This window comes from Lissotriton vulgaris, chromosome 7 (genome assembly GCF_964263255.1).
Source record: "Lissotriton vulgaris chromosome 7, aLisVul1.2, whole genome shotgun sequence".
Taxonomy (NCBI): Eukaryota; Metazoa; Chordata; class Amphibia; order Caudata; family Salamandridae; genus Lissotriton; species Lissotriton vulgaris.
In genome coordinates this window covers 1,267,552,654-1,267,578,329 of record NC_141695.1, presented here as the reverse complement: position 1 = coordinate 1,267,578,329, position 25,676 = coordinate 1,267,552,654, and the positions used below count along the sequence as shown (strand labels likewise).

At 53.8% G+C, this 25,676-nt stretch overlaps 1 protein-coding gene across 1 annotated transcript in view; it reads right to left on the bottom strand.

The window, feature by feature from the left end:
- Window positions 1-25,676, bottom strand: part of KDM3B (lysine demethylase 3B) — a 1,298,224-nt gene that overhangs the window by 457,897 nt on the left and 814,651 nt on the right. The window contains exon 16 of the mRNA XM_086931831.1: window positions 15,706-15,972. Within this exon, the coding sequence (XP_086787957.1) occupies window positions 15,706-15,972 (267 nt within the window). The remainder of the gene's footprint in view (window positions 1-15,705; window positions 15,973-25,676) is intronic.

Below are 25,676 nucleotides of genomic sequence, written 5' to 3'. Positions count from 1 at the left end.
GAGGAGGGAGAGACCTCATGGCCATGCGGTACCGCTCGATCTCCTCTGGCGTCGCATCGTGCCCAGGGACTGGAAGATATGGGGCAGGTTTCGACGCCCGCGACTCCGTCGGAGCCGCGTGGGTGGTGTCACCTGAACCCCCGGCCGCTTCGCACGAGCGTCGGGGTAGGTCGGAAGAACGATGACGCCTTTCCGACCTCTCATGCCTGTCACCTGAGGACCTTGATCCCTTATACCGATGCCGACTCTCGGAACTATGAGGGCCTCGACCCCGCGACCGGTCCCTCGACCTCCTGTGGGACCGGGACCTTGAACTGCGCGGGGCCGAATGCCGGAGCTCAAGCCGCTTGCAGGACCGCTCCCACCTAGCCTTATACGTCAGGGCCCGGCAGTCGGAGCAGGTTCGGTCGTCGTGGTCGAGGCCTGGACACTGAAGACACCGGCGATGGGGGTCGGTAACCGACATCAGTCGGCTGCACTTGGAGCAGGGTTTGAACCCGGGCATTCCTACCGGCACCGTAGGAGTCGAACGACTCGAGAAAAACAGATCAACAGATCAAAAAAGCTTAGTCAAAAAGTGACTAAGGGGTAGAGCTTCTCCGGATCTGCGCTAGCTGGCGCGGAAAAAAGAAGAACTGACGTCAGCGCGCGAGGGCGGCGTCTAAGTACTCCGACTACGTTATTCCGGTGCTAACGACGGACGCGGAGCCACGGACGACGCCTACCGCCGCGCAGGGGTATTGCTACGCAAAAGTTTCCGGATCCAGTCTGATGCCTGGGGATATTCTAAGGTATGGAATCTATCACTAACGTGTCTCTTTCAGATATCAATATGTAGTCTTTTCTTCCTGCAGGTGCCACAGGATCTGAAGAAAATTTTTATAGGTGTATCTGACATGGACGTCAGTTTACTCTACCTCAACACAGGTATTATATCCGACGGAAGAAAATACTTCCATCAAGAGTAGAAAAGAAAAAACTGAGCAGAGCTCAGTGGAGACTCCCTTAGCACAACGTGCAGTAGAAAATCTAAGGGACTGGAGCTTCTCTCCAGAAGGTTCTACAGGATGCTGTCAACTGATTGGCTGGTTCTAAGTTTTAATCCATTTAATTAAAAGGACAAGGATATGTTATCAAAAGTTTAAGGCCTAGGGTCTTAAGTTCTATGTCTAGCAGGAAATTACTTTTAATAATGCCGGGGGCTCCTATCTCAACGATGAGGAATGATACAAGCATGTGAATCTCTGAAAGTTCCAATACTGGATAAAGCATGGAAAGGCACTTGGTGCTCTTGAAGGAGATTTCTTCTCCTTCCTGCAACCCATTCCTAAGTGTGGTGACAATGATGAGCTGAAGATTTTTGATTTGGAGTAGTGGCTAGCACATGTTTCAGAGGCCCAAAACCAGCCAACAGGGAGTCCAGCTTCATTATCTTCTTCAGTGTTTAAGTTTTGTTCTGCATCCATAGAGTGGTTGAGCCTTGCTGGCCTCACCCAGTTCAACCTTTAGGCATCTAGGGAGTGAGGGGGTGTCTGCGAGCGATCACCAGTTTTCTTTCTTTCTTAATTCAAGCTTTCATTTAATCAATTTGTTGCAGTAGATGCCCTAAATCCAAAGGGCTTTTGTAATTTTAAGCGGAAGACTGATTAGAAGACTGTTGGAACAATAGCTTGAAGATAGTGAAAGTCCATGGCGAGTTGGTTGAACAGGTCAGTAGGTCAGTGTGCAAGGATATCAGGGCACTGTGCACTCGAAAAGAGTGATATTTGGGGTGGGAGACTACCTGATGTGAATGTTGAGATGAGTGTTTGTTATGCTTTTTGGAATTATAGGGATATTCTACATTTAGTGTGCGCCTCTGGTTATGGTTGCTCCTTGGATGATTTCTTTAAGTTATATATTTTGTCTTACAATATTTGATGCTTTAATTATTATTCCAAATTTTTTTAATAAAAGAAGAGATGTGTAATGCCTTCACGACATAATATAGAATTCTAGGTTTACAGTGTTCTCTTGTTTACTCCTGAAGGTTCTGTGCCAATCGCACAAGTTACTACTTGTGTAACGATATATCTGTAAGAGACATTAGTGATAGATTCCTTACCTTAGAATATCCCCAGGCGTCAGACTGGATCCGGAAATTTTTGCGTAGCAATACCCCTGCGCGCTGGTAGGCGTCGTCTGCGGCTCCGCGTCCGTCGTCGGCGTCGTGAGCGCCGGGATGACGTCGGAGTATATAGACGGCGCCCATGCGCGCTGACGTCAGTTCTGATAACACAGCTTTTCCGCGCCAGATACGCAGAGCCATGATAGAACTAACACTGGTGCCATGAAACTAGGGCCCTGAAAGGGGATGACCTTAACCCTAAACATCGGTTCGCAGAACGGGGAGGATGGGAGGGCGGTAAGGAATCTATCACTAACTAATGTCTCTTACAGATGTATCGTTACACAAGTAGTAACTTGTGCATCTGAAAGAGACACGTTAGTGATAGATTCCTTACCTTCGAATAGATACCCCAGCAATACCAACCCCGGTGGTGGGTCTGCGAACCAATATCACACCAGAAAGTCCTGGAGGACGGAACGGCCAAAGAAGCCATCCCTCCGGACTTGACTGTCCAGGCAGTAGTGTCTTGCGAACGTGTGCAGCGAGGCCCACGTGGCTGCCTGACAGATGTCCTGCAGGGGGACACCGCGGCCCAGGGCAGTTGTCGTTGCCGTGGCCCGAGTGGAGTGAGCCCGCAATCCAGCCGGGGGCTCCTTCCTCGCCATGGAGTAGCATGCTTGGATGCACAAGATGATCCACCTGGAGATGGTCCTCTTGTGTACAGCCTTTCCCTTCTTCGCGCCCACGTAACCAACGAAGAGTTGGTCATCCACCCGGAATTGGCGAGTGCGGTCCAGGTAGTAGGAGAGCGCACGTTTTGGATCCAGACGGTGGAGCCTCTCTTCTTCTTTCGAGGGATGCGGAGGCGGAAAGAAGGTGGGCAAGGTGATGGACTGCCCGATGTGGAAGGCCGTGACAACCTTGGGCAGAAAGGAAGGTCGTGTACGCAACACCACCTTATCAGGATGAACAGACAGGAAAGGCGGAGAAGAAGAAAGAGCCTGGAGCTCACTCACCCTCCTGGCAGAGGTGATGGCAACCAGGAAGGCCGTCTTCAGCGTAAGGAGACGAAGAGGACAGTTATGAAGTGGCTCAAAGGGAGCACACATCAGATAGGTGAGAACAAGGTTCAAGTCCCACTGGGGCATCACGAAGGGAACAGGAGGGAACATGTGTGTGATGCCCTTCAGAAATCTACTCACAATAGGGGACTTGAACAAAGAAGGCTGATCTGGTAGCCTCAAGAAGGCAGAAAGAGCAGAAAGGTACCCTTTAAGAGTGCCCAGAGCAGAGCCCTGCTGGGCAAGGGAAAGAAGAAAGAGCAGCACTTCCGAAAGGGGTGCAGAGAGGGGATCCACAGCCTTTGCTGTGCACCATGCCACAAATCTATTCCACCGGCAGGCGTATACCGACTTTGTGGAGGGACGCCTGGCTGCCAGAATGATGTCACAGACTTCGGGAGGCAAGTCAAATGGCCTCAACTGCCGCCGCTCAATCTCCAAGCTTGTAGGTGGAGACTGGACAGGTTCGGGTGCAGGACCGTCCCCTGCTGCTGCGACAGAAGGTCCTCCCGAAGAGGCAGACGAATCGGGGGATCGACTGACATGCTGAGTAGCTCGGGATACCAGTATCTTCGAGCCCAGTCCGGAGCCACAAGGATAACTTGGGCCCGGTCGCGCCTGATCTTCTTCAGCACTCTGGGCAGAAGTGGTATAGGCGGAAAGGCGTACAACAGGCCGCAGCTCCACTCGCGACGAAAAGCGTCTCCGAGCGAGTGCCGCCTTGGAAACTCCAACGCGCAGAACTGCTGACATTGCGCGTTCTCTTCCGTGGCGAATAGATCTAACCAAGGCTCTCCCCACTGTCGAAAGAGACCTTGCGCCACGTCCGAGTTCAGACGCCATTCGTGATCCATCATGCACCGGCGGCTGAGTTCGTCCGCCCTGGCATTCAGAGAACCTGCCAGGTGTTGAACCACCAGAGTCACGCCCTGATGTTCCAGCCACTGCCAGAGGCGCAGAGCCTCCTGGCAAAGGGTCCACGACCCCACACCGCCCTGTTTGTTGCAGTACCACATGGCGGTGGTGTTGTCGGTGAACACTTGCACTACGCTCCCCTTGACAGAGGGGAGGAATGCCTTCAGTGCAAGACGAATCGCCCGCAGCTCCAGAAGGTTGATGTGGAGCCGGGACTCCGCCGGAGACCAGAGGCCTCTGATCTCCGCCTCTCCCATGTGGCCTCCCCAGCCCTGGAGGGACGCGTGCGTCACAACTACGTGCTCCGGCTGGGGTAGAGAGAGGGGTCTGCCACTGACCCAGTCGCGGTCCGTGAGCCACCACTGCAGTTGCTTCGCAGTGCCCTCCGAGATCAGGACATGATCGGACAGGTTGCCCTGATGCTGGGCCCACTGAAACTTCAGGTCCCACTGCAGAGCCCGCATCCGCCACCTGGCGTGACGCACCAGAAGGATGCAGGAGGCCATCAGTCCCAGAAGCCGCAGCGTCAACCTGACCGAGACCCGGGATAACGGCCCGAAGATAGGAATCAGAGCCTGAATATCCCGAACCCGCTGCTCGGGTGGGTAAACCCGAAACTGCGCCGAGTCGAGAACCGCTCCGATGAAGAGGAGCTTCTGAGAGGGACACAGGTGTGACTTCGGCACATTGATGGAGAACCCCAGCAAGTGCAGGAGGTCGGCCGTAGTCTGGAGGTGGCTGACGACTGTCTGGGGCGAGCCCGCCTTCAACAACCAGTCGTCGAGGTAGGGGAAGACTGATACCCCCTGCCTGCGCAGATGGGCTGCGACCACCGCCATCACCTTCGTGAACACCCGTGGGGCGCTGGTAAGGCCGAAGGGGAGCACGGTAAACTGAAAATGCTCTTGGCCTACCGTGAACCGCAGGTAACGCCGGTGGGCCGGCAGGACGGGGATGTGGAAATAGGCGTCCTGCAAGTCCAACGCTACCATCCAGTCTCCTGGGTCCAGGGCAGCCAGGACCTGAGCCAAAGTGAGCATCTTGAACTTCTCCGTCCGGAGGAAGCCGTTGACGTTCCGTAGGTCCAAGATAGGGCGTAGGCCCCCTTTGCCCTTCTTGGGTACCAGAAAGTAGTGGGAGTAACAACCACGTCCTACTTCTGGCCCAGGAACGCGCTCGATGGCCCTCTTGGCCAAGAGGGCCGAAACCTCCTCTTGCAGAAGTCGCAAGTGATCCCCCGACACACGGTGGTATTGAGGTGGCATGGATGGAGGGGAAGACTCGAAGGGGAGGGAGAAACCCCTTCGGACAATTTGCAGCACCCACCTGTCCGAAGTGACTGTATGCCAGTGGGAGAGGTGATGGCGAACCCTGCCTCCCACAGGCGTCACATGGGCCTGAAAGCTCGGACTAGGAAGGTTTTGAGGCGGGGGCTGCTGAGGGAGGTGTGGACTGGCCTCGCCGCTGGCCCCGACCACCGCCACGGCGGTTCCCACGGCCGCCACCGCGTTGCTGAACATTCTGCGGCGCGTGGCTGACGGTCCGTGGTGGGGCGCCCCTTCCGTGGCCACGAAAGGAGCGAAAGGCACCCGATTGCTGGCGTGGGGCCGCAAGGCCCAAGGACTTGGCCGTGGCCCTGGAGTCCTTAAAACGTTCCAGCGCATGGTCTGCCTTGTCGCCGAAGAGGCGACGGCCATCAAACGGCATGTCCAGGAGAGTGGCCTGGACATCGGCCGAGAAATTGGCGGACCTCAACCAGGCGTGGCGTCGAACCGCCACCGTCGTTGCCATCGCCCTGCCCAGTGAGTCCGTGGTATCCAGCCCACACCGGATGGAAAAGCGTGCCGCATCTCGGCCGTCCGCAAGGGTTTGGCTGAGTTTAGCCCTGACCTCCTCAGAGCATTGTGGCAGCACCTCCGCAACCGTGTCCCACAGAGTGTGGGTGTAGCGGCCCAAGAGACAGTTGGTGTTCACTGACCGGAGCCCTAGGCTCACAGACGAGAAGACCTTCTTCCCGAACTGCTCAAATCTCTTGGATTCCCTGTCGGGCGGGGCCGACGGGAATGCGGACTGGGAGTTGGAGGCCTGGATGACCAGGCTCTCGGGGGTGGGGTGGGTGGACAAAAAGCAAGGGTCGCCCGGTGCCGGGCGGTAGCGTCTGGCCACGTTCCTATCCACAGGGGGACCTGTGGCGGGCTTGGACCAAGTGCCCAGCAGAACGTCACACAAGGCCTCATTGAACGGCAGAAGGGGCTCCGCGGAGCCGGACTGCTGTTTGAGCACCTCAGTGAGGAGATTAGTCCTCACGGCCGCGACGGGGAGCTCAAGGTGTAGGGCCTTAGCTGCCTTCGTCAACACTACGCTGTAAGCAGAACCCGCCTCCGAAGCCACAGTCGGGGGCGACGTAAATCCAGTGTCTGGCGATGTGTCAATACCACTGGCCTCCCCAAGCTCATATGTCCAGTCCTGATGAGACTGGCAATCACGTGCCAGAGGGTCCTCGGACCCCTCCCACTGCTCCTCGTCACCCGGCTCCTGGAGACCAGGATTAACAGCCAGGGCCTCCTCGTGGAGATAGAATTCTCCGAAGGCCGACGAAATCGGCGCCCAGCGGCGCCCCTCCGACGCCTGAGGCGGACCGTAGGAAGCATTGGGGTCGGCAACCACCACGGGTGCCGGGGACGACACCTGAAGGGACGTCGCCGGTGAGGTCGTAGGGTCGACCGGCGAGGTCCCGGACCCGGAGCCGGATCCAGCGAGGTCGCACGGCGCCGGGACCGAAGTCGCCAGCGGCGCCGGGGCCGAAGCACCCGACGTCGTCGGGGCCGAAGCGCCCGACCCGGAAGGACCTCCAGACGGAGCCGATCGGCCCGAAGGCGCCACGGGAACCGACTGAGGAGGGAGGGCCCTCATGGCCATGAGGTACCTCTCGACCTCCTCCTGCGACGCGCCGTGCCCAGGGACCCGAAGGTGTGGGGCAGGCGGCGACGCTTGCGACTCCCGCGGAGCCGCGTGGGCGGTGTCGCCCGAGTCCCCGGTCGCATCGTGCGAGCGACGGGGCGGGTCGGAGGACCGATGGTGTCGCTCCGACCTCTCATGCCTCTTACCTGAGGACTTGGAACCAGACGATCGGTGACCACTCCCGGAACGTCGATGACTCCGACCTCGCGACCTGTCCCTCGACCTCCCGTGGGACCGGGACCGGGACCTGGGGTGGCGCGGGGCCGACTGCCTCAGCTCGAGACGCTTGCGGGACCGCTCCCGCCTAGCCTTCGACGTCAGGGCCCGGCAGTCGTCACAGGTTCGATCGTCGTGGTCGAGGCCTAAGCACTTCAGGCACCGGCGATGGGGGTCCGTGACCGACATGAGTCGGCCGCACTTCGAGCAAGGCTTGAACCCGGGCATCCCTGGCACCGACAGTCGAGAATCGACTAAGTAGAGGATCAAAAAGATCAAAAAAGTTTTCAGTCAAAAAGTGACTGGGGGTAGAGCTTCTTCCGGATCTGCGCTAGCTGGCGCGGAAAAAAGAAGAACTGACGTCAGCGCGCATGGGCGCCGTCTATATACTCCGATGACGTCATCCCGGCGCTCACGACGCCGACGACGGACGCGGAGCCGCAGACGACGCCTACCAGCGCGCAGGGGTATTGCTACGCAAAAATTTCCGGATCCAGTCTGACGCCTGGGGATATTCTAAGGTAAGGAATCTATCACTAACGTGTCTCTTTCAGATTGTCCAGGCAGTAGTGTCTTGCGAACGTGTGCAGCGAGGCCCACGTGGCTGCCTGACAGATGTCCTGCAGGGGGACACCGCGGCCCAGGGCAGTTGTCGTTGCCGTGGCCCGAGTGGAGTGAGCCCGCAATCCAGCCGGGGGCTTCTTCCTCGCCATGGAGTAGCATGCTTGGATGCACAAGATGATCCACCTTGAGATGGTCCTCTTGTGTACAGCCTTTCCCTTCTTCGCGCCCACGTAACCAACGAAGAGTTGGTCATCCACCCGGAATTGGCGAGTGCGGTCTAGGTAGTAGGAGAGCGCACGTTTTGGATCCAGACGGTGGAGCCTCTCCTCCTCTTTCGAGGGATGCGGAGGCGGAAAGAAGGTGGGCAAAGTGATGGACTGCCCGATGTGGAAGGCCGTGACAACCTTGGGCAGAAAGGAAGGTCGTGTACGCAACACCACCTTATCAGGATGAACAGATAGGAAAGGTGGAGAAGAAGAAAGAGCCTGGAGCTCACTCACCCTCCTGGCAGAGGTGATGGCAACCAGGAAGGCCGTCTTTAGAGTAAGGAGACGAAGAGGGCAGTTATGAAGTGGCTCAAAGGGAGCACACATCAGATAGGTGAGAACCAGATTCAAGTCCCACTGGGGCATCACGAAGGGAACAGGAGGAAACATGTGCGTGATGCCCTTCAGAAATCTACTCACAATAGGGGACTTGAATAAAGATGGCTGATCCGGTAGCCTCAAGAAGGCTGAAAGAGCAGAAAGGTACCCTTTAAGAGTGCCCAGAGCAGAGCCCTGCTGGGCAAGGGAAAGAAGAAAGAGCAGCACTTCCGAAAGGGGTGCAGAGAGGGGATCCACAGCCTTAGCTGCGCACCATGCCACAAATCTGTTCCACCGGCAGGCGTATACCGACTTCGTGGAGGGACGCCTGGCTGCCAGAATGATGTCACAGACTTCGGGAGGCAAGTCAAATGGCCTCAACTGCCGCCGCTCAATCTCCAAGCTTGTAGGTGGAGACTGGACAGGTTCGGGTGCAGGACCGTCCCCTGCTGCTGCGACAGAAGGTCCTCCCGAAGAGGCAGACGAATCGGGGGATCGACTGACATGCTGAGTAGCTCGGGATACCAGTATCTTCGTGCCCAGTCCGGAGCCACAAGGACGACCTGGGCCCGGTCGCGCCTGATCTTCTTCAGCACTCTGGGCAGAAGTGGTATAGGCGGAAAGGCGTACAACAGACCGCAGCTCCACTCGCGACGAAAAGCGTCTCCGAGCGAGTGCCGCCTTGGAAACTCCAACGCGCAGAACTGCTGACATTGCGCGTTCTCTTCTGTGGCGAATAGATCTAACCAAGGCTCTCCCCACTGTCGAAAGAGACCTTGCGCCACGTCCGAGTTCAGACGCCATTCGTGATCCATCATGCACCGGCGGCTGAGTTCGTCCGCCCTGGCATTCAGAGAGCCTGCCAGGTGTTGAACCACCAGGGTCACGCCCTGATGTTCCAGCCACTGCCAGAGGCGCAGAGCCTCCTGGCAAAGGGTCCACGACCCCACACCGCCCTGTTTGTTGCAGTACCACATGGCGGTGGTGTTGTCGGTGAACACTTGCACCACGCTCCCCCTGACAGAGGGGAGGAATGCCTTCAGTGCAAGACGAATCGCCCGCAGCTCCAGAAGGTTGATGTGGAGCTGGGACTCCGCCGGAGACCAGAGGCCTCTGATCTCCGCCTCTCCCATGTGGCCTCCCCAGCCCTGGAGGGACGCGTCCGTCACAACTACGTGCTCCGGCTGGGGTAGGGAGAGGGGTCTGCCACTGACCCAGTCGCGGTCCGTGAGCCACCACTGCAGTTGCTTCGCAGTGCCCTCCGAGATCAGGACATGATCGGACAGGTTGCCCTGATGCTGGGCCCACTGAAACTTCAGGTCCCACTGCAGAGCCCGCATCCGCCACCTGGCGTGACGCACCAGAAGGATGCAGGAGGCCATCAGTCCCAGAAGCCGCAGCGTCAACCTGACCGAGACCCGGGATAACGGCCTGAAGACAGGAATCAGAGCCTGAATATCCCGAACCCGCTGCTCGGGTGGGTAAACCCGAAACTGCGCCGAGTCGAGAACCGCTCCGATGAAAAGGAGCTTCTGAGAGGGACACAGGTGTGACTTCGGCACATTGATGGAGAACCCCAGCAAGTGCAGGAGGTCGGCCGTAGTCTGGAGGTGGTTGACGACTGTCTGGGGCGAGCCCGCCTTCAACAACCAGTCGTCGAGGTAGGGGAAGACTGACACCCCTTGCCTGCGCAGATGTGCTGCGACCACCGCCATCACCTTCGTGAACACCCGTGGGGCGCTGGTAAGGCCGAAGGGGAGCACGGTAAACTGAAAGTGCTCTAGGCCTACCGTGAACCACTGGTAACGCCGGTGGGCCGGCAGGACGGGGATGTGGAAATAGGCGTCCTGCAAGTCCAACGCTACCATCCAGTCTCCTGGGTCCAGGGCAGCCAGGACCTGAGCCAAAGTGAGCATCTTGAACTTCTCCGTCCGGAGGAAGCCGTTGACGTTCCGCAGATCCAAGATAGGGCGTAGGCCCCCTTTGCCCTTCTTGGGTACCAGAAAGTAGTGGGAGTAACAGCCACATCCTACTTCTGGCCCAGGAACGCGCTCGATGGCCCTCTTGGCCAAGAGGGCCGAAACTTCCTCTTGCAGAAGTTGCAAGTGATCCCCCGACACACGGTGGTATTGAGGTGGCATGGATGGAGGGGAAGACTCGAAGGGGAGGGAGAAACCCCTTCGGACAATTTGCAGCACCCACCTGTCCGAAGTGACTGTATGCCAGTGGGAGAGGTGATGGCGAACCCTGCCTCCCACAGGCGTCACATGGGCCTGAAAACTCGGAAGGTTTTGAGGCGGGGGCTGCTGAGGGAGGTGTGGACTGGCCTCGCCGCTGACCCCGACCACCGCCGCGGCGGTTCCCACGTCCGCCACCGCGCTGCTGGACATTTTGCGGCGTGTGGCTGGCGGTCCGTGGTGGGGCGCCCCTTCCGTGGCCACGAAAGGAGCGAAAGGCACCCGATTGCTGGCGTGGGGCCGTAAGGCCCAAGGACTTGGCCGTGGCCCTGGAGTCCTTGAAACGTTCCAGCGCATGGTCTGCCTTGTCGCCGAAGAGGCGACGGCCATCAAACGGCATGTCCAGGAGGGTGGCCTGGACATCGGCCGAGAAGTTGGCGGACCTCAACCAGGCGTGGCGTCGAACCGCCGCCGTCGTTGCCATCGCCCTGCCCAGTGAGTCCGTGGTATCCAGCCCACACCGGATAGAAAAACGTGCCGCATATTGGCCGTCCGCAAGGGTTTGGCTGAGTTTAGCCCTGACCTCCTCAGGGCATTGTGGCAGCACCTCCGCAACCGTGTCCCACAGAGTGTGGGTGTAGCGGCCCAAGAGACAGTTGGTGTTCACTGACCGTAGCCCTAGGCTCACAGACGAGAAGACCTTCTTCCCGAACTGCTCATATCTCTTGGATTCCCTGTCGGGCGGGGCCGACGGGAATGCGGTCTGGGAGTTGGAGGCCTGGATGACCAGACTCTCGGGGGTGGGGTGGGTGGACAAAAAGCAAGGGTCGCCCGGTGCCGGGCGGTAGCGTCTGGCCACGTTCCTGTCCACAGGGGGGCCTGTGGCGGGCTTGGACCAAGTGCCCAGAAGAACGTCACACAAGGCCTCGTTGAACGGCAGGAGGGGCTCCGCGGAGCCGGACTGCTGTTTGAGGACCTCAGTGAGGAGATTAGTCCTCACGGCCGCGACGGGGAGCTGAAGGTTTAAGGCCTTAGCTGCCTTCGTCAACACTACACTGTAAGCAGAACCCGCCTCCGAAGCCACAGTCGGGGGCGACGTAAATCCAGTGTCTGGCGAGGTGTCAATACCACTGGCCTCCCCAAGCTCATATGTCCAGTCCTGATTCGACTGGCAATCACGTGCCAGAGGGTCCTCGGACCCCTCCCATTGCTCCTCGTCACCTGGCTCCGGGAGACCAGGATTAACAGCCAGGGCCTCCTCGTGGAGATAGAACTCTCCGAAGGCCGACGGAATCGGCGCCCAGCGGCGCCCCTCCGACTCCTGAGGAGGACCGTAGGAAACATTGGGGGCGGCAACCACATCGGCCGCCGGGGACGAAACCTGAAGGGACGGCGCCGGCGAGGTCGTAGGGTCGACCGGCGAGGTCCCGGATCCGGAGCCGGATCCAGCGAGGTCGTGCGGCGCCGGGACCGAAGTCGCCAGCGGCGCCGGGCCCGAAGTACCCGACGTCGTCGGGGCCGAAGTACCCGACGTCGTCGGGGCCGAAGCGCCCGACCCGGAAGGACCTCCAGACGGAGCCGATCGGCCCGAAGGCGCCACGGGAACCGACTGAGGAGGGAGGGCCCTCATGGCCATGAGGTACCTCTCGACCTCCTCCTGCGACGCGCCGTGCCCAGGGACCCGAAGGTGTGGGGCAGGCGGCGATGCTTGCGACTCCCGCGGAGCCGCGTGGGCGGTGTCGCCCGAGTCCCCGGTCGCATCGTGCGAGCGACGGGGCGGGTCGGAGGATCGATGGCGTCGCTCCGACCTCTCATGCCTCTTACCTGAGGACTTGGAACCAGACGATCGGTGTCCACTCCCGGAACGTCGATGACTCCGACCTCGCGACCTGTCCCTCGACCTCCCGTGGGACCGGGACCTGGAGCGGCGCGGGCCGACTGCCTCAGCTCGAGACGCTTGCGGGACCGCTCCCGCCTAGCCTTCGACGTCAGGGCCCGGCAGTCGGAGCAGGTTCGATCGTCGTGGTCGAGGCCTAAGAACTTCAGGCACCGGCGATGGGGGTCCGTGACCGACATGAGTCGGCCGCACTTCGAGCAAGGCTTGAACCCGGGCATCCCTGGCACCGATAGTCGAGAATCGACTAAATAGAGGATCAAAAAGATCAAAAAAGTTTTCAGTCAAAAAGTGAATGGGGGTAGAGCTTCTTCCGGATCTGCGCTAGCTGGCGCGGAAAAAAGAAGAACTGACGTCAGCGCGCATGGGCGCCGTCTATATACTCCGACGACGTCATCCCGGCGCTCACAACGCCGACGACGGACGCGGAGCCGCAGACGACGCCTACCAGCGCGCAGGGGTATTGCTACGCAAAAATTTCCGGATCCAGTCTGACGCCTGGGGATATTCTAAGGTAAGGAATCTATCACTAACGTGTCTCTTTCAGATAGAATGTGTTCCTTTACTGCACAGCTTTCCAAACTGTGTGGCGCGACACATTACTGTGTCGCGCCCCAGCCGTAGGTGTGTCGCGGGAAGAGATGCCTTCTGCCGGCAATCGGCAGAGTCGAGCTGCAGGGGCTCTTAGAAGGGGCGAAACAACAACAAAGCCCCATTAACATGCACAAGGTCTTTAACGACCAGTGAAGTGCTCGGGTGCGGCTATGAGCGGGCCCGGGATGCCACACACAAGGGGGGAGGGAGGGGATTGAGTGGGGGCTGAAGCCCTGTGATGCCAATGGGAGGGGGGGGGGGGGGGATTGCATCATCTGCATTATTTGTCGATCCTGCATATCTTCGTATAACAAGCATTTACAATGCAAGGTGAAACCGTTGCATTGTAAATGCTTGTTCTCAAATGTTGGTGTCAGTGGAGTCATAGTACACAACTGTTATTGCCAAACCTAAGAAACAGGTAATGTGTGTTTTTACAGTCATTGAATGGAACTGGTATCTGTCCAAAATAAAGCGCGTTCTTTACTTCGTTAAACAAATATTCACATGTGTTTTGAAGGATATTTAGACACTCCTAGTAGCAAAAGTGCACATTGCCTCGCCACCAAACTTGGACAAATGGCCAAAAAATTTCTTTTTCGAAATAACAGACAACGAAATACGTGGAAGGCACATGCAGTCATTGTCATGCCCTCGTCGTGACAGTTGTGGCTTTTAAGCAGGACATATGCTTCTAAACTAGAAAACAGCACAAGGAAGCCAACACAATGCATAAATCACGCACTAAAGGAAACTTGTCTGTAATTTCTATGTACACACGGGAACGCATACTCCAAAACGTATTGGGCAGTTCTGTTTCTTCTCAGGGTGGCATGTCGGGGCTCTTGCACAAGGGGTGCCAGTGCTTCTGGGGTCTGACCCCTGCCATGGCAGTAGGCCCCTGGGTAGCAAGCCTGCGAGGCTGCTCTTAATTCTCAACTACTTATGAAAACGTGCTGTTTGTGTGTGCCCATTCCCATTCTTCAGGTCGGCCAGACACTGGCACATTCCACACAGTCAATAAACACCTTCCGTGCCTTCAGACATCTTAACGTAGGTACCCAGGACACCTTCACAAATAGGTCCAATTTAAAGAAATCAGGTGGGTACCAGAAATATAGCGAATACATGTTTAACTTGCACCAGAGGAATCTAGAAATGCACAATGTTCTTTGTGAGCCAGGGGTATTGTCACAGGTAACAGTGAGAAGCTAACCCGGCAATCAATATAATTGGCACAGCACTAATCTGCTTTTACAACAACCAAACTGCCACAACCTGGGCAATAGGTGTGGGTGTGTGTGGGCTGTGTGTGTGTGTGTGTGTGTGGGGTGTGTTTGTGGGGGGGGGGTGGGGTGTGTGTTGGGTTGTGGGGGGTTGTGTGTGGGGGTGTGTGGGGTGGGTGTGGGGGTGTGTGTGTGTGTGGGTGTGTCGGTGGGGGTGGTGTGTCGGTGGGGGTGGTGTGTCGGTGGGGGTGGTGTGGGGGTGGTGTGTCGGTGGGGGTGGTGTGTCGGTGGGGGTGGTGTGTCGGTGGGGGTGGTGTGTCGGTGGGGGTGGTGTGTCGGTGGGGGTGGTGTGTCGGTGGGGGTGGTGTGTCTGTGGGGGTGGTGTGTCTGTGGGGGTGGTGTGTCTGTGGGGGTGGTGTGTCTGTGGGGGTGGTGTGTCTGTGGGGCGGTGTGTCTGTGGGGCGGTGTGTCTGTGGGGTGGTGTGTCTGTGGGGTGGTGTGTCTGTGGGGTGGTGTGTCTGTGGGGTGGTGTGTCTGTGGGGTGGTGTGTCTGTGGGGTGGTGTGTCTGTGGGGTGGTGTGTCTGTGGGGTGGTGTGTCTGTGGGGTGGTGTGTCTGTGGGGTGGTGTGTCTGTGGGGTGGTGTGTCTGTGGGGTTGTGTGTGTGGGGGGATGTGGGGGGTTGTGTGGGGTGTGTGTGTGGGGTGTGTGTGTGTGTGTGTGGGGGGTGGTGTGTCTTTGGGGGTTGTGTGTGGGGTTGTGTGTGGGGTGTGTGTGGGGTGGGGTGTGGGGCCCGAACCCACCATAGGTTGTTCGGGCTCGCTCTCTTTTGCTTCCTCACGTTACCGTGTCCCTGAATTTTTTTTCACAAAAAGGTGTGTCACCAACATGAAAAGTTTGGAAAGCTATGCTTTACTGGCTCAGGCAGGTTGTTATTAAGAAATACTCCTTCAACTTTTACTTGGTGTAATAGAAGTTCTTCAGCACAGTGGAGTACAGCAAAAAGTGCTCCATTAGAGCGATAATGGAGGAGAAAGTAGGAGGTAGAGGCAGAGCAAGACAGGGTGGGTTTATAACATGTTACAAGAAACTAAAAAGCAGCAGAAAAGACCCCAATGATGAAAAACAAGCTCTAAAGATAAATAGCTACAGGTCAGCTACCCCACAATCTAGTACTCCCCTGTGGTATTTAGACAGTGCATTTCTAGATCTACGCAAACAGACAAAGATATTGTTTAATGGAAGATAAAAAATTAAGTGCGATAGGGATACTGGGTCTACTCATCAGTAGGAAAGATCTAAAAATATGAATCTGGTAAGTATCACATGCTTGAAAACGATATTGTCGACTTCAAGCTCTGATAAATATGTAGCACATTTAGTCACTGCCCCCTATGTACTATACCTGGCCCTGTTTCCAACATTCTCTGAATATTTTCCAGTTGTTTTTGTTGCTGGGGTCGTGCAGACATAGAAGCCTTCCTTCGCACAACCAAGAATGCGAAGTGTGAGGGTCTAGCACATTCAGCCCCATCACCATCTCCTTTGTATCCTTCTGGGGCTCAACAGGGTTGCTGCCTCGTTTAGCAGCATCAGACGTTTTTTTGTTTTCCACCACTGAGGCAATTATATGATCCAGAAAGTTGGGCAAACTGGCCTTGCCTTTGGCACCCTACCAAAAAAAAAAACAAAGAATTCAAAGAAAGCACGTTGCCAGTCAAAATCTTTAACAAACTCTGCTAGTTTAAAGCCAGTGTTAAATGAAGCTTCACACCACACAGTAAAAACTTACAATCTACCTATTCTCCTGCCTGTTGTGCCATTTACACAACTTTCTCAAAGTAAATTAAAACTTATCTAGGAGCATGCATAACATGAAAGTGAGGATGTAAAGAGGAATCCAGTGATAGTTTTGCAGTGACTAATAAGGACTCCACCCTTGTCAACAGAAATTAAAAAAAAAATCTGCAAAAGTTCTGAAACATACTGGACCTATCAATTAGTGGAATAATTGTCAATCTAGAAGGACATTCATTTAGAATAAGAGGGCTGACATGCTAAAGCTGGGATTAATGACCTCAACACAGTGAGCTTGTAGGTTAAAAGCCTTCCCATAAGGCTGCAAAAACAAAATGTCTGAAGAACAAATCTCTTGCAACCATGGGTACATAGTTTCTTTGCAGTTGAATCTGGAAACAGTTCCTACATTTCCTTCTTTTCCCCTCTAGTTGTCAAACAGATATGTAGAGAAGTCAAACCCAGTGACGTCGAACAGGAGCCCACAATGCCCCAAATTAGAAGTCACCACCTTCAGATACTTTTTTTTAAACTATTGTGTGACCTTGAATCTTATATTGTTTAGTTGTGTTAGTTTTAAGTGTTTACCTTTTGGCTCACCCCCTAACACTTTCACCTGGGGACGTGGGTGGGTGCTATGTGCATTCAGAAAAACTACATAACAATCGTTTAAGGTAATTAACATTATCCTGTAGCTGAAGCTCTTCTTGATTCAAGTGCTGTACATGGATTAAGTAGCAGAATTAATATGTGGAAGGTGAGATTTCAGTGTGGGTGGGTAGCAAAAAGGTATTTAACAACCTTCTGATCGAATTGCGCCTCCCAGATTGCATAGATATATATAACTTATTTCCGTCTGGTAACATCAGCTTGGAACTGGGAAGTTTCCCAGCATTTCTCCTGTGCACCAAAAAGTGGAACTGTACAGCTCTGCACGAGCTCCGTATCACCCAGGAGTGACAGAACGGAAATGAATAGAAGCACCACCCTTGTGTGCCAACGTTAGATTATCTTTTCCCTATCCATCAGATAGAAAGTTACTGATGGTAAGTAACTTGCTTTTCTGAAGAATACTTCTAGTCACAAATCTCCCACCTTAGAATAGGTACTAAACCAGTTGCTCCTAAAGGTGGAGGGTGTGGAGTGGACGCCAACTAAGAAGTCCTGCAGAACCTAGTGGCATATTGTCCTTCCCTCCGGACTTAGCTATCAGGTCAGGACTACTTCATAAACATATGCAACGGACCCCCATGTCAGAGTCTGGCAGATCAAGCACAGGCACCCTTCGCGCCAACATAGTTTTTGCGGGCTTGGCTTGGTAGAGTAGGCTCTCAGGTCTTCTCAGCCAGTGTGTGGTAGATCTTGATACAAAGGACTATTCACCTAGACAAGATAGTCTTCTGCTCTACCATCTCTACCTTTGCTGCAAAGAAAGCCACAAAAAGCTGTTCGTTCACTTAATACTTGGTACTGTCTATGCAGAAGATTAAAGGCCTACACGAAAAGTAGTCCTGACTTTTGTGAGAAAGTGGCTCTATATATACTGGACCAGAATAAGGTACAGTGTGTATAGAGTCCACAAACCACAGAGGTATAACAGAGGTTAAAGAAAGGTGTGACCTTACTCTCTAAGGTGGTAGCTTTGTCGAGCAGTAAGGCAGTACCAGAGGACAGTGTAAAGCATTTGTTGTACACACTCAGTCAGCAAAAGGTTTCACACACTCAAAGACTGAACTCCAGGCCAATTGTTTTTATATAAAAAGATATAGTGTTTTATTTCTAGAACCAACAGGCATCAAAAATATACTGTTCTCAATATGAGAGGTCTCAGATGAGAACTTTGCAGAAAGGCAATAAACTTTGTAAACACAATAGGTACAGGGGTCGCTGCAGGCAACACAATTCTACACACAATTTAGCACGGAGCTCAATGGATTTCCTTATATAAACACAGGTGATTACGTTGTAGATTACTTTGGTAATTCCAGGACTGGCTCCTAGGTTCAGTCCTGGGGTCTAAGCTGGAAACAGTTTAGCAAAAACGTTTTAGGTATTGTAGTGATTTTTCAGGGAAAAAAAAGCTATTTTAAAAATTCACACTTCGAAACTTTTCAACAGAAATCTGGCAATGTTATCCAATTGGAGAAAATTCAGGTTGCAGGTAAAGTACGATCTCGTTACTTTTGTAATCCAGTACTGGTCTCCTGGGGCCAGCACTAGGGTCTTAACTCAAAACAGGTAAGTAATTACGTTTCAGTATTTCGTATGATTTTTAAAGAATGTTTCTAGTTTTCAAAAGTAGACACTTGGAAGAATTTCATAGAAAAGCAGACAATGGATTCCTATGGAGAAAATACAAGTTACTAGTAAACCCGCTAGGGATTACTTTTACGTTTCGGCACTGGGCGACAAGGTACAGTACTGGCTCCTCTCCTGATCACAGGTGAGTATTTCGGAATTCGGGATTCGGATGATTATATGAGTATTTCAAGTTTTCAAAAGTAGACAGAAGATTTTTTGAGTCGAACCAGTCAATGTTATTCAATGGCAGGTAAGTGAGTTACCGGTTTCCTGGTGAGTACTCAACTGGTGAAGTTGTGGTTCTGGGCATAGACTCAGGGGTCCCCAAGGGTCAGGTAGGAACAGTTGGTTCACCATCAGCAGCGCTGGGGCGGCTGGGTGCAGAGGTAGTTGGGCCCAATGTTATACATTGGGACCGGGGTCCTCAGGTTGGTGGCTCCTGGTCACTTGCTCAGGGCAAAGGGGGAAGCAGGATAGGACAAAGGTGGCACAGCCAGCGGTAATCGGGCGGCTGGGTGCAGGGTGCTTATGAGCCGTCGGGCGCTCACTGTTATCCAATGGAAAAGGTCAAAAGGGAACAAAGGCTGCAGGCTCAGGGGGCTGAGACTCTCCAGGGGCGACCAGCACGTCGAGAGGTAAGTTGGGATCTTGGAGCACAGGTAGGTACCCCAAAGGGAGGCACAGGGGGGCTTGAGGGCGCTGGGTGCAGGGGTGTTTTTGGGTGTCGGAAAAGCTTACCCTCAGCTGGTCGCGGTTGGGGGGGCCGCTGATTCGGAGTCTACAGGCGTCGTCTGGTTCGTTGAAGAGGGTCTTTGGGCACTGGACTTCTGGTCCCAGTTGCCGGGGGGGGGGGGGACGTCCTTGTGGTGTTGGATCACTCGGGCACGGGCCGGGCGGGTGCAGAGTGGGCTGGTCCAGAGCTTCCTGCCTGGCACCAGGGGGGTTGTTGCAGCAGAGCCTCTGCTGATGGGAGTCCCAGTCTTTAAGAGGGTCAAGGCAGGCAGTTCCTCTGGGTGTCCCAAGGTTGCTGTCTGCAGGAGTCACCGGGATTTAGGCAGGAGCAGGTTCCAGGATCGACAGGCAGGTAGGGCTGGGGACAAGTCAGTTGTTGTTGTCCTGTTAGCAGCTGTGCGGCGGGTCTTCTTTTGGTATCGGGATATGAGGAAGGAAGGTTCAAGGAGCCCCTAAATACTGAATTTAGGGGTGTTACAGCTAGGGCAAGGACAGGGACCACTAGGTTCCTGTCCTGGGGTGGGTACACCCCCTAGCCTGCTCCTCTCCTGTGGGAGGGGGGCACAATCCTAGCTGTGATTGGGCAGGGCTCCGCATCTTCAAGATGGCTGGAGCCCGGGGTCGTGCTTCACCTCGTCTCCCCCACCCGAGGGGTGGAGTTGGCACAGGCTGGCAAACCCCCCTTCCTGACGTAGTTTTTCCCACCAGTCTTCCTGCCAGAGAGGGGGTCAGGACTTGTGGGGGCCAGTTGCTGGGTACAGCAAGTGGCTTGGAGAAGCTCACAAGGGTGGCAGGCCTTTGAAGCTTCCCCCTGCCCATCCTGGGGGAGGAGAACTAGCACCTCGCTCAAGCTGTGCATTGTTGCAGGCCCAGGAGAGCGGGGGCTCTCCACTCAGGGGTCCAGCAACATGTCTGCTGTGCGGCAGCCTCTGCAGCCATTCAGCCCAAACGTGGATTGCAGGTTAGGTTTTCAGGGGGCATCTCTAAGATGCGCTCAGGTGCATTTTACATTAAATCCCACACTGGCATCAGTGCAGGTTTAATGTGCTGAGAAGTTTGGTATCAAACTTGTCAGTCTTCAGTGTAGCCATTATGGTGCTGTGGCGTTCGTAATGACAACCTCCCAGCACCATATACTCTTAATGGCATCACTGCACTTACAGTGCCCAGGAATGGCCCTGGGTACTGTAGGGGCACATGGCTCATGCACCTGAGCCCACACCTCTGGCATAGGGCACCCAGCTAGAGGCGTGACTGAAGTATGCTAGGGCAGTGGGTTCTGTGGGCATGGCATACAGGGTTGTGTGCCATGTCGACTCTTGGTTTAGCTCTGTACCTAGACACTCAGCCTGCAAAGGCAGTATGTGGGTGTCAGGGTACAGGGCCCCTGAGGGTGGCACAATTAGTGCTGCAGTCCTCTTCTCTGGTCACCATGCCCTGGGTACCTAGGATACCATTTACTAGGGGCTGACAGGTGGCCAGAGATGCCAATTGGGTTTTAGTTTAAACACAGCTTATAGGGAAGGAACACAGGCCCTGGGTACCTGGTTGGCAGGGACACAGGGCATATTCAAAGCACATCAGCAGTTCAGAACAATCATTTGCAATGCAATAGGTCTCGCAGCATTAAAGTTTGAGTTATTGGCATTGTAAATGACAATGCTTTGCATAATTTTTTTTTAAATTTGCAATTGGTATATAAACATTGTTTGTGAATGGCAGCGGGAGGCAGAGACACCTGCACACGAGAGAGGCTGAGAGGGTCAACACGAGGGAGGGGGCAGTTGGTGCACACAGAGGGACGGAGACAGGGGGGTGTAGAGGAGCACACAGGAGGGCACAGGAGGGCATAGGGAGGCACAGAGGTCACACAGCGGAGGGAGAGAGTAACGCACACAAGCAAGGCTGAGAGGTGCAACACGAGGGATGGGGCAGATTGGGGCAGACAGCTGATACCTGCATGGAGCACAAGCTGCGGAATGCAAATGTTGCTTCGAAAGGCTGTGCACTTCAGCAGGCACTCAGTGTTTTAGCATCAAGTAATGGTGAAAAACAATTTAAATCTGTTCTTTCCCATGTTGTCCAAGTACCTCTCACTGTAAATCAGTGACTGAGGAAATGCACAAGTCTGTAACTGACAGTGTTTTGTGAGTGTGATTACTATAACTTTGTATGTGCTTGAGTACAGATGTGTCTACACACACATGTGCACAAACACCCTTCACGATTGCCCATCATAGGTGGCTCCACCAATTATATTTGTGGCCAGTTGCTTCTCCTTCCCTCGTCCCCAAGCCCCTAGAATCACTTCTAGAGATATCACTTTAGCTGTAAACAGCTGCGCCTTTCATCCTTCGGAGGTCGATAAAACGAGTGCTCTGTCTTTTATGCAAGCGTAGCTCTGCAGCACCGTTTGTAAAGCGCCTAGGCACTTTGGAAAGAGTGTTTCGTGGCCAGTGGGAGTTTCAAGTATTAATAAAATTCCCGGGGGTATTGAAAAGTACTATGGTGACTCGCACGTGCCGGATCCTAGATTCCTTCCTGCTGGTCTTTATCCTAGCATGACAGTGAGTTAATTCGCCTAGGAGCTTCGTACAATACAGGTCATGGGTCCTAATGTTGGCCGGGCTGTTACAGCCTTTCATCCTTCCACTGTCATGTGGTTGTCATTTCGTTACGGAACAGCCTAACTATTCTCGAAGTGTGCAACCACATTCCGGTTTGTCGATAGCTCTCTGCGAAGGGCCATTGACAGTATTACATCCCATGAGCTGGGAGCGGATTACTCCTCCGCCATCAGAGACGCACAAAGGAGCTGTCACATTCCGGACCCTAATGAGTCACTCAGGAAGAAGAGGGGACGCAGTGAGAGCCCCCCGCGAGGATATACAGTGCAGTGTTTTGTGAGTGCGATTACTATAACTTTGAATGTGCATGAGGACATATGTGCGTACACACACACACACACACGTGCACAAACACCCTTCACGATTGCCCATCATAGGTGGCTCCACCAATCAGATTTGTGGCCAGGTGCATCTCCTTTCCCTGTGCCCAAGCCCTTAGAAATCACTTCCAGAGATGCCACTGTGGCTGTAAACATCCGCAATGTTTCAGGTCCAAATCCCACTGAGTTCTCCTCTGCCTTTCATCCTTCGGAGGTCGATAAAATAGGTGCTCTGTCTTTTATGCGAGCGTAGCTCTGCAGCACCATTTGTAACGCGCCTAGGCACTTTGGTATGAGTGTTTTGTGGCCTGTGGGAGTTTTGAGTATTAATTAACCAAATGTTCAGAAGCAAGATTAACGCCTTAGCCACTTAGGTAGACTCTGACTACGGAATTCCGTCTTCTGTTCCCCCGCCACTCCATCACAGGGTGTCACACCCCACCCCACCTCTGGATCGTGCCTGCAGCTCCCGGCTACTTCTACAGCCCCCGGTGGGGAGTCTGCCTCGCCACCCATCACCCCCAGAGGAGGACGGCACCGTCTGAGGCCTCCAGTGCACACATGGCCTGTGAGGCAGTGGCCAGCTACGGATAGCAGCAGCACAGCTGGGCGGCGGGGCAGGACCCCTCACCCCGCAGCCTGCTCACTCCCACAGCAACAGAACGAAGCCCGCTCGCCGCTCTGGAGCCTCGGCTCAGTCTCCTTAGGTGACAGCAGTGCTTTTGCAGACCGCTCTTAGTTCGTGCTCCCTGCAGGATGACGGAGGATGAGCTGCACAGGGAGAGGCGGCAAACCATCACGGTGAGTGCCTTCTTCGGTACCGTGCAAGCTGGATGCTGGCTGTTCAGGTGGGGCTGGGAATCTGGGGGTTGCCCCCTCTCGAGGGGGTGCAGGAGGTGGAAGAGCACCTGAGAAGTTTGCAGCAGCTCCTCTGCTTCTTGGCTGCTCCCGCTTATATTGGTGTGATCTTGGGCTGGTACTGGCCATTTCTTGCCCCACCTTGACCTATAGTGAGATCGCTTCTAGTAGCATCAACGTGATAGGGAAAAATCGATTATGAAACTGATGGGGATGAGAGTGAGGAAAAAGGGTGGAGCATGGCGCTTCTGATCAGAACTTAGTAGCACAAAGGGGTCCTCTTCAGGTACACACAGCCCCCATCGCATTGATGAAGAGGATGAGTGTAACAGAGAACGAGGACAGCACCACCCATCAACTGGCTATTCTAAAGGCAGGTGAACGCCCTTATCAAAACACCGATTCCTCAGACCAGCCAAGAATCTAGCAAGTTTAACACATTAACTTGTATGCAGTTGTATTTAACATGCGCACTTTTCGATCACTCTGGCTTGTTAAAAACTTGTGGATACATGAAATGCCGTACAAACAGTATGAAAATATTAAACAAACAATTGCAATTCGAAAATATACTGGGGTATTTGGATAGGCAGGGACTTCTAGGGAATAATAATGACAGGTAACGAGAGAAGGAAAACGTGAGTGATAGTGGAGACGGAGGCAGGCAGACTGAGCGAGAGGGTAAAGAAATAGAAGTAGAGACAAACTGAACAAGCACTCGGGAGCCATAGCCCGGGCTTGTTGCTGAAGCGCTGCGTGCCTCTCTGCAAACTCCCCCTGCATTCCAGAGAGGCGCGCAACGCGATCCGGTCAGCCCTGCAATGCTGTGGAGACCAGACCTGACCGCGCGCACAACGTTATCCTATGGGAAAACGCTGCGAGCGGCCAGGTCTTGTCTCACTTCAGTGTTCTCAGACTGCTGAGACGCCGACAATAGTTCTCTGGCGAGAACGCGCTTTCAGCGCGTTACTAGCCGAGACCTAAAAAAGTGGGGGCATACCAGTGCAAGATAGATGGCACTTTCTCACAACTTTGGTAAGAAGGTCGCCAGCGTGCTCAGAACCAATTTGTCCAGGAAAAAGGCGAAATAGGGCCGTTGCAATGAGAGTATGTCACTTGGGCAATAAGCTGACATCATCGCTATGAGGAAGACCGACTTCAAGGTAAGGTTACACAGCAAACAGCTATGCACTGATTTGAAAAGCATGCACATGTCAACATCAAGACCATGTTAACCCCTTCGCTGCGGCGGCTATTTCGCTACGGCGGCTATTTCGCTGCGGCGGCTATTCCGCCGCAGCGCTGAGGGGGCGGGGCGGCGGGTCCATGCTGGTGACGGAACCGATCCGTCACCAGCCGCGGTGGAGCTGTGCTGATGACTGAGTAGTTCCGTCATGGCCCTGCCCGCTCAATAGAACATCCAGCGCAGGCGCGGAATCCGCGCCGCGCAGGCGCGGAATCCGCGCAGGCGCGGAATCCGCTCAGGCGTGTCGGGTGGGCCATGACGGAACCGTTCAGTCATCAGCACAGCGCCACCGCGGCTGATGACAGAGCGGTTCCGTCATCAGCACGGAAAAGGTTAAGGACTCAATGTAGCATTCCAAAGTTTTTGGTAGAACTTTGGAGATTTATTAAAGGTTTAACTCCCGGTGATTTGAACAAGCATAGTTGGTCCTGCAAAAGTAGAAAGGCCATAAGGGCCAACAACGAATGTATGACTAAATAACTACTTCCTAAACCACAACTTTCTGAACCACGAAAGCTGAACAACGAGCTATGCTAAACCACTACAGTTTTTTATAACGACTTCCTAAACGACGAAAAAAAACAATTCGTGACTGGCCATTAGATGGTGCTATTGTAATAATAATTCTTCTTCAAATTTTGTTTACATTGCTCATTACCCATTTTATTTTTTATTTTTTCATCTTATATTTAAATTTATAGTTATATTTTCTAAAACCTGACGAACTACAAATGATTGTTAATTGTTGAAATTGATATTAAGCTTTAAAATTAAAATGTATAGAAAAACGAAACATTAACAATATCGATTTAGCATATTTTTGATAATGTCATATCATTTTATTATGAAAATTCTTTTTTTTTTACAAAATGTTGACACTGATTTATAATCAAATGTAAATCACCTACCTGACAACATGGATGGGGAGGAGAAGAGACTTGTGGTGTTTTGTTCCCCCAATGTATTACCATGCTGGCATTATGAAGGCTGACTGCTTTCCAACCTTTCTCTGAGCCCGTCAGCTTGATATCCCCATTCAGTTGTCATGTTGGGGGTGGGGACATGCATAGCCTAATTCAAGAAGAATAGAGCGCTATCTTGTCAAAATTTGGGGCATGGAGAATCACACACCATAGTGTGCCCTGAACTAATATCAGAGAGTGCCAGTTAAATCAGTTCTTCTTGAATTAGGCTAATATTTTGAGGAGGCTTCTCACTGTGATGTAGCACCCTGACCAATAGGAAACGGCTAATTTTTGTGCACATTGGATGACTCTTTTACTCCTCAATGCTGATTGGATGTAGTCCCAGCAAAGATTATTGGAGTAAACATCTTCCGGAACAGTGGTGTTCACTTGTTTTTCTACAGCTGTTTTCTTTAACATTGTGCCAGAGAGTTTGCCTCTCTTCTGTTTCCAAGTTTATTTAAGGGGTGGGGGCGGAGATGAGTGACGTGAGCAGTCCGAGGTTCGGAGACCAAGACTGACGTAGTAGC